Raw genomic sequence first — 9,260 nt, forward strand, 5'->3', positions numbered from 1 at the left:
ACGAATTTTCAATCCCGCGGGATCTCGGTATTTGCGGGATCCCGCATATTGAAAATATGCACATTTTAAAACAATGAATTTATCAACTCCACTGTTATTTACGTACATATTACTATTAAAATGAGATCAATCAAATTATACTGTTTTTTTTTTTTAAAAAAAAAAAAACAAAACAAATTGTTTTCAAAAAATACACAACGCAAAATTACAAAATCCACCAAAAAAAAATAACATTTTAAACATATAAATTATTACTTAATTATTAAGTTTTTCAGCTTTTAATATTAACTGAAAATGTTTGCGAAGAAAATACAACATTTCCAAACTATCGTCTGCCAAACTACTGCGTATTTTACTCTATTGCCTGGCCAGAAAATGCCCTTTCTGCTTCCACACTTGTGGGCGGTATTCCTTTTAAGGGCTTGTACGTGAATGAATCTTTCATTCACGTACATACCCTTAAATTTTTATTCTATTCTAAAAGTATGTATCAATAAACATCACGAAAATACGAAACAGTTAATAACTTGAGTTATTAAGAATAATAATTCACGCAGATTATCTTATATTGCATCGCATGCACGCTTTTTTTCAGTCCCGCAAATCCCGCGCTCGTAATCCCGCATCTCGGAAAATGGTGCGGGATCCCGCAATACCGAGATTTCGGTATTGGAAGCCCTAGTCTCATGTTTATAGTCAATGTTAATATTAATGATATCAACTGATATAAAGATTTTCAACAATCTAATTTGAATCCTATTATCTTGGGGCGAAAGTTCATTTTCCTATATTTTGGCAATTTATGTGTAGCTATATATTTGGCTACTTTGGATGACGCTATCTATTTGGTCATTTTCGGTGAATCGATGTATATGGTAACGATGGGTGCTGCAATTTTTTTTAATGCTATGACGCTATATATTTGACGCTGACTGTACAGATTGCACAGAGTCTTTGTTCGCAACGGAAAAACTATATTTTCACAAATTTGTTGATCTCCATAAAAGATTTCAACAATGTGAGATGTCAACCAATGTGTTAAGAATTTGTTATCGATCCGAGTGATTACGTAAAACTATGAAAGTTCAAAGTGGAAAATCTTTAACAAACGAACATAACATGACAATAATATCAAGCAATCCAATTATATATATTTTTTAATAGAATGTTCGAGCTGTCAATATAAAAAGTTTCACCCATAAATTTACTTATTTTAATGCAAAGTAAACAGAAGGCCAAACCGGCAATTTCATATTTAAGCCCGTATTACATTTGATAGGATGTTATTATTATAATTGAAAGAGTGTTGTTGTCTTCTTTCTGAGTATCGTAACATAGTTTTCATATTCCATGAAATAAAACAATAATATCAGAGCAGTTGACAGTCGCAGAGCTTATCATCACAAACAAGCTAATTTCACTAACACTATCTGAGGCTAGAGGTCACAATTAAGTGCGTTTTGGTTAAAACATCAGCTGCTATGTTTCCGCGATTATCGACTATAAAATTCCATCCAAGATACATGAAGTTATCACGTTTGTTCTCCACAAGAGTGACAAAGAGGAACAACGATTTTGCTTTTTTTAAATGCAAATAAGGGACGAGACGAGCGGGACGTTCAGCTGATGGTAATTGGTACGCCCTGCCGATTACAATGCAGTGCCATTCAGGACTTTTTATGGAATAGGAGGACAAACGAGCGTACGGGTCACCTGTTGTAAAGTGATCACCGCCACCCACAATCTCTTGCAACAACAGAGGAATTACAGGAGCGTTGCCGGCCTTTAAGGAAGGTGCAGCTTTTTTTGAAGGTACCCATATCGTATCATCCAGGAAACACCGCACAAGGAAGTTCATTCCTCAGCTTTGTAGTACGTGGAAGAAAGCTCCTTGAAAACCGCTCTGTGGAGGGCCGCCACACATCCAGATGGTGGGGATGATATCCTAACTTCATGTGTGGCCGGACCTGCTCTTGTAGAGCGCTAGAATGTGGGCCGGCTTGAAGTATTGCTGTGCTCTATTAATGACGCCCAGTTTTTTCGAAGCCAAATTGGCTTTGCCCTCCAGATGGCCACGAAATTGGGAATCGCTCGCAATTTCGAAACCTAGTATTCCGATACTAGGCGAGGCTTTAAAGGAAGTGTTGTCGAAGAGTGTTGATACGAGAAATGGATTTTTTTTAGTGGTAAACGCGCAAACTTGAGTCTTCTGGGGGTTAAATTGGACAAGGTTCAATTTAGCCCATTCCGCGACCTTCTCAAGAGAGGACTCGATAGAAGACACAAGTTTTGCGGCATTGGTCGACGATTTCCCTAGAGAGACCTGCATGGCCCGTGTATATGGCATCACCAGTGCTGTCGTCTGCATAGCAATGTATGTTGGAGGTGCCCAACATATCATTGATATGCAGAAGAAACAGCGTGGGAGATAGCACACAGCCTTGGGGCACTCCAGCATTCACGGGCTTCGGGTTCGAGCAATATCCGTCGACAACGACCTGTATGCTGCGCACAGTGAGGAAGCTGGAGGTCCACTTGCACAATCTCTCGGGAAGCCCAAATGATGGAAGTTTTGAGAGGAGCGCCTTGTGCCATACACGATAAAAGGCCTTCACTATATCCAGGCCAACTGCCAGGCCTTCCCAGTTGCTTTCAATAGCCGCCGCCCATCTATGTGTTAGGTATATCAGAAGATCACCTGCCGACCGACCATGGCGAAAGCCGTATTGACGGTCGTTGATCACCTGGTGACCCTGAAGGTATACCAAGAGCTGGCGGCTAATTATGCTCTCCATGATTTGGGAGAGCAGGGAGGTAATAGCAATAGGCCTGTAGTTTGCCAGATGCGAACTGTCTCCTTTTTTTGGATCGGATGGACAAGGGCTGACTTCCATGAGTAAGGGACTATGCCTTTGGAATAAGAGTGCCGGAATAAACGATTTAGCACCGGCGTCAACTCAGGGGCACACGTTCCAAGCACGATTGGAGAAATGTCATCCGGCCCGCTCGACTTCCTGACGTCCAACGAAAACAGAGCTCACCTAACAGTTTTCTGTCTGAACTGTACTTCAGGCATAGAGATCTGACACCGCGGATGGTAGGCGGTGTTTTTCCGCTGTCGTCAAGAGTCGAGTTGGAGGCGAAAAGAGCGCAAAGCACCGCAACTCAAGTTCGATATGCCTGTTTTTTGCAGTCAGTTGCTGCTTTAACTGACGCATCGAACGAGGGCTGTGATCTGCAACCGATCGGTACCACAGAGCTTGGTATCCATTCCCTGTAGTATCACATCGGCTCCTGCAACGGCGCAGGCACTAGGATCATCCGAAGGGAAACAAACCCTGTCCCAAGAGTAGGATGCAAAAAAGGAACGCATCCTATCCCAATCTGCTGACTTGTAGTGCCAAACGCGGTAGGTGGTCTGCGATATCCTCCCTAACGTACACACATACCCCGGTATGAGGTAAAAAATTGTGCTCAATTTTGTACCCGGGGTACGTTAAATATGACATATCGCTAGGTCGAGATATCTGCGTCTCCGTAAGGAAACATAAGGCCGGCTGCGCCGTCTCAAGGTGGTGGTGGACGGTGTTTTAACTGGATTGAATTATACTGTAAAAGTTATTGCAAAAGTCCACGTTAGGGGGCAAATACTACATTATTTGGACAAATATTTGAATAGTTAGGTTATAGGTTATCACGGGCTATTATCCGCAACTCGACGACTACAGCGCGCCTATTTTGCGTGGTGAGGAGGGCGGCTAATCCTGCCACCCTAGTTCCTCAAGGTAATGTATCAAACCTCTGATGTCACCCATGACCTCGGGGAGAGTCCTCGGTGACCCCAGGTGTTTGGCCCGGTATGAGGCCACACTCCTACACTCCAAAATGACGTGTGCGGCCGTTTCGTCCGCCTCCGTGCAGGCTCTGCACAGTGGGCTGTCGGTGACACCTATATTGAACAGATGCTTGTTAAAAGGGCCGTGACCCGTTAGTACATGAGTTATTTTCCGTAACCTAGGTCGTGGAAGTTTTACTAGCTTGCGAGAGAGCTTGGGGTCTATTTGTGGTAGAGCTTCTTTTGCTTGTCTACACCCACTTACGTTCATCCAGTACTTATTATGTAATTCCTTGGTGTGTTGGCGTATTACCTTCGTAGGCCAGCTAGGCGGGAGAGGGATAGTTGGTTCTGGTCCTTTTGCTGTCATCGCTGAGCCTCTCCTGGCCAATTCATCAGCGGCATCATTCCCTCGTGAGTTACTGTGTCCCTTTATCCATTGAAGAGTTACTTGGTTGTTATTTTCGCATAACTCCCTCAGACATTGGTGACAGTTGTATATTAGCTTAGAGGTGATAGTGTGGCTTTGTAGGGCTTGTAGTACTGATTTGCTATCTGAAAGGATGCGGATGGAGTAGTCTTTTACCTTTCGAGTCAAAGTAGCAGTGACTGCTTCTATGATACCCATACATTCTGCTTGGAAGACAGTGTTATGAGCTCCTAGTGATGCAGCTATTCTTATATTTAGGTCATCCGAGAACCCTCCGTATCCCGTGCCCGACCTTGTCTTTGAGCCATCTGTGAAAATCCTGAGGTTTTTTGTACTGAGGTCCTCTTTCAGTTCTTCATGCAGCTGTATTTTGTATCTCTTATCGAATATGTATTCCTTTGGAGATCTATCACTTACTGCCAACAGCATAGGCTCCTTTTCAATCACCTCATTTAGAACCTCTGGGTGTGGGGATTGAGTGGTTTTCCAAAGATTTAATGTCTTCAACCTTACTGCGGCGCAGGCCGCCTCTTGTTTTATATAGAGGTGTAGTGCCGGAAGATTCAGCATAGCTTCTACAGCCGCGGTAGGTGTAGTTCGCATACATCCTGTGATAGCCATACACGCTAGTCTTTGGAATCGTTGCAGTTTATTACAAGTAGTGATCAGCTTGGTGCGTGGCCACCATACAACTGCGCCGTAACATATCATAGGTCGTATCACAGCTGTGTAGAGCCATAGTACGATGTTCGGGGCAAGTCCCCATGTCTTTCCCAACATTCTACGGCATTGCCAGAAGGTTACGGTAGCTGTATTTATTTTTGTTTCCAAGTGGGCCGCCCAGTTTAACTTGCTGTCAAGTATAACTCCTAAGTATTTCACTTCGCTGTTTAGTTGGAGTTCGGTGTTAAACAGTTTTGGCAGTTTATAGTTACCCAGGACTCTTTTGTTTGTGAACATTACCAATTCTGTTTTATGTGGGTTGACTGATAGGTCGTTATCTATGCACCATCTTTCCACGATTTTCAATGCTGCATTTGTTACTTCACATATAGTACTGGCAAACTTTCCGCTTATTAATATAGTTAGGTCGTCTGCGTAGCCTACCGTAAAGTAGTGATTTTCGTTTAGAGTGGTAATTAGATCATTTACTACCAAGTTCCATAAAAGAGGTGAGATAACTCCTCCTTGGGGGCAGCCTTTAGCTACAAATGCTTTCTGTGTCTCACTTTCATTTAGTAAAATCACTCTGTGTTTGAGCATGTTTTCAATCCATGATGACAGAGTTGTACATACTCCATGGCGGTGTAATGCTTCTTTTATTTTTGTAAATTTTGTCTTATCGAAGGCTCCTTCAATGTCCACGAAAGTTCCTAGACAAAAGGTTTTTTCCGAAAGTGCGCCCTCTATAACGTTCACTACAGCGTGGAGTGCAGATTCGGTGCTTTTACCCTGACTGTATGCGTGTTGGTTGGGGTGTAGGGGTATGTTCTTAAGGTAATTCTCCCTCAGTTCTCTTTCACACAACCTTTCTAGGGTCTTTAGGGTAAAAGAGGTAAGGCTTATGGGTCTGTAAGATTTAGCGTTTGAATAGTCACTTTTACCTGGTTTAGGTATGAAGATCACTTTAACTTCCCTCCATATCCTAGGGATGTATCTATGCGCTAGACACGCCCTGAAAATGTTGATCAGCCGGTTGTGGAGACCTTCTCCTCCCCATTGCAACAAGGCGGGAAAGATCCCATCAGGTCCTGCTGACTTAAAGGGGTGAAAGGAATTTATAGCCCACTTTATTTTATCGGTTGTCACCAACTTGTGTGCTTGTTGCCAGTCAGCTTCCTCAGCGGTTATGTTTTCATTTACCCACTCGATATGCTGCATTATTTTGCATCCTGGAAAGTGAGTTTCCGTCAGGACTCGCTCTGTTTCCTCTGGTGAGTTGGTAAATGTACCGTCAGGTTTCAGCAGGGATCCAAGGATTTGCCTGGGTTGGTTAGAGATTAATTTCCTTGCCCTGTTGGCCTGGTTATGGCATTGGATGCTGCTGCAAAATTTACGCCAGCCTTCTGATCTTCTGTATCTGATGCGTTTCTTGTATTCAGACTTACACTCTTTGTAGATGTCCCAGTCGTATTGATCGCCTGTGTTCATTGCGCGGTTCAGATGTCTCCTCACTTTTTTCCTGAGCCTTTCTAATTCAGGTCCCCACCAGGTCTGGGGTCTTGGTCTGTCTGATTGAGGGCTGGTGAGGGGACATGTAGCATGATAACTGGCAGTCATGAATTCGTATATTTTTTCTATTTGGTTTTCGATGTTGTCTACTCCGATTATTCTGGCTGGGAGTGTTTCGTCCTTTAGACGCGATTCCATCAGCGACTTGTACTGAGTAAGATTCGTTCTGCGGGGTTTCCTCTTGGGAGGCGGTGTAGTGATGTTTACCTCCATGTTAAAAAGTATCCATTTGTGGTCTGAGCAGGATGCTTCTTTCGACACATGCCAATTGGATATATAATCAGACACTCCCTCTGTTGCTAAGGTGATGTCTATAATTGTTTTGCTCCTTCTATTTACAAAGGTGGGTTCTGAACCTACATTCAAGATATTAAGGTTAGTAGAAAAAAGGTATTCAGTGAGTTGCTCACCCCTTTCGTTGGTTGTTTGCATGCCCCAGAGCGGGTGATGTGCATTGCAGTCTGCAGCCACAATAAGCTCGCTCTTGGTTGTCTCGCAGTAGTTCACCAGTTTGACAAGTTCTTCCGGCGGTGGGTCTTCCCCGTCCGGCATATAGACGGAGGCGACCACTATCGCTCTCTGGTGAGTTGGAAGGATGTGTCTGTCCAGTATTTTTATTGCGCATAAGTCTCTGTAACAAAAATCTGTTAGGGGTTGCACATGTAGATTATTAGAAATGTAGATACAGGCTCTAGGGTGTTCTGGTCCTGAGTAATGTATAAGCTTACCTCCGATATTGGAGAGATGGCATATCCGGCCCCGCCTAACCCACGGCTCCTGGATTAGGGCGAGAGCTGTAGGGTTAACCTCCAACCATTTCCGAAGTTGGGCCGTTGCGGTTTCGCTATGGTGGAGGTTTATTTGGATGGTGCTGCACTTAGAAGGGGATGCCATCTTTGGATAGCACACCCTCCTCGCCATCACCGATGCAGAGCTCTTCAATGCCCTTGGTGCAGTCGGCATCGCCTTTGGTGCCCGTCGCCAGAAGCTCTTCGAGCTCCTTTAGGCTGTCGAGCACTTCCTCCGATGGAGAGCTAGTGGCGCAGTTGCCGTCTGCTGGGTCAATTGCTTGAGCGTCCATGGGTTCCGGCAGTGCATCACTGTCGTCTATATTATTCCCAGTTGTTGTCGATGCCTCACCGTTTGTATCCTTAGAGGGGGGGGTCTCGGTGTATTTACCTCCTGGCCCCTGGAACTTCAGATATACTGAGCCCAGCATGAATGATAGCCGGCGCTCATGCTCCAAGATTGTGGGGATTTGGTCCTCCGGGATGCTTACCACGATGAAGCTGTGGTCGTTGTGGTGATAAAGGGCGTGTAACAACCAGCTGTCTACTTTGGCCCAAGAGTTCTGGAACCGTAGCATCCCGCCGATTGCTTTGGTGTCCTTCCATTCACCTGGTAGTAGAATGCCACACCTGACGCGGTTGGGAATTTCCCAGATGTTTTTTACTGCCAGGGTGTCACCGTTAGGGAGTTGGATTTCCGGGACAGCTATTTTCAGCCACTCCAATGTTTTAAGATTAGAGCACCACAGTTTTAGGATGCCCCCATCATAGACGGGTTTGCCCAGAAACGCAGGCCCTTCTCTGTCTTCATTCATAGCGGCCATCATGGCTGTCATGAGCTTATCTTCAAGCTTGCTTTGTATAAGCTGTGCCATATTCGCGTCAATATGCCCTGTAGTGGTAGATGTTATGGCCACAACAGGGTCGGTTTTCGCAGCGTTGGCGTATGTTGTCGGTTTGGGCCTATTTAGCAATTTGGCCCTCTTGTGGTCACCCCTCGGAGAGTTGGTGTCGTCCAAGCGAGTGCGTTTGGTGGATGTCGAGGGTTGGGCTACTCCACCTGCTTTGTTGGAAGGAGGCCTTCGGTTGTCTGGGGCCTTCCTAGGATCATACCGGGCTTGCCTGACCGGCATATCCGAACCTCGTGAGGTGCTGGGTTGCGGTTCGGGTTCAGAGGAGGGCATTGAGGCGCTAGCTTTCTGAGCGTTGGCCTTGCGAAGGCGAGCTGCTATGCGCCTTTGCCTCCTGTTGGGTCGATGGCGATCTGTGTTGTCATGTGCCGAGTGACTTTCCCCTATTCGGGGTTTGTTTTGGTTTCGGCCCTTGTAAGATACGAGGGTCCAACCTGCCTCCAGTCTGCTGACTGATTGGGCAGACACTGCTGATGCGGCGTCTGTGCCCATAGACGGTTCCCTATTAGGCTCCTTGGTCTGTAATTTCTGGGTGCCAGCAGTTGCTGAACACGCTCCAGAGGTTTGTGTGGTCCCGGTGGATTTCTCCGCCGGGGAATTATTTTGTTTAGGGGTTTTTTTGGATCTTGTATTTGAATAGTTATGCCGATATTATGTTGTAGTCCGGGTCTCTGTTCTAAAGGCACGGGCGCGCGAGCGGTCGGGCGATTGCGGGCGGGGTGTGGGGAAAGTTTAATGAAACTTCATAATAATATATAGCTAAATAATTTTACCCTAAAATCCTACTAATATGATAAATAGGAATTGAGAAACCAAAAATTCTGAGCGGACAACAATTTGCATTCGTCACCTTGAGACATATGATGTTAAGTCTCATTTGCCCAGTAATTTCACCAGCTGCGGCGTCTTTCAGGCCGAAACACAGTCATGTTTACACATTCCTGCTTCACGGCAGAAATAGGCGCCATTATGGTACCGTTGCTTTTGGATTTTCGACTATTGGTTTCTTACATGTGTCTATTTAAAGAATGAAAATACTTGATTAATTTACAGGAATATATGAC

General features: G+C 45.0%; 1 protein-coding gene across 2 annotated transcripts; it reads right to left on the reverse strand.

Moving 5' to 3' along the window:
• Positions 1-3,686: 3,686 nt before the first annotated feature.
• On the reverse strand, positions 3,687-8,812 carry LOC126966154 (uncharacterized). Of its 2 annotated transcripts, XM_050810105.1 has the most exons (3): positions 7,226-8,812; positions 6,908-7,128; positions 3,687-3,949 (listed from the first exon to the last, which is right to left on the reverse strand). In XM_050810105.1, the coding sequence occupies exon 1, from the start codon at positions 8,686-8,688 to the stop codon at positions 7,375-7,377; it is 1,314 nt and encodes a 437-aa protein (XP_050666062.1). In that variant the 5' UTR covers positions 8,689-8,812; the 3' UTR covers positions 3,687-3,949; positions 6,908-7,128; positions 7,226-7,374. The 2 variants fall into 2 exon arrangements, with proteins under 2 accessions (XP_050666062.1, XP_050666061.1); XM_050810104.1 differs by having other exon boundaries at positions 6,908-8,812.
• Positions 8,813-9,260: the final 448 nt, after the last annotated feature.

The sequence above is a fragment of the Leptidea sinapis genome, chromosome 9 (assembly GCF_905404315.1).
Source record: "Leptidea sinapis chromosome 9, ilLepSina1.1, whole genome shotgun sequence".
Classification (NCBI taxonomy): domain Eukaryota; kingdom Metazoa; phylum Arthropoda; class Insecta; order Lepidoptera; family Pieridae; genus Leptidea; species Leptidea sinapis.

Bases quoted from the DNA above. Each gene is read 5' to 3' on its own strand.
- LOC126966154 (XM_050810105.1), bottom strand. From the start codon at position 8,688: ATGGGCACAGACGCCGCATCAGCAGTGTCTGCCCAATCAGTCAGCAGA.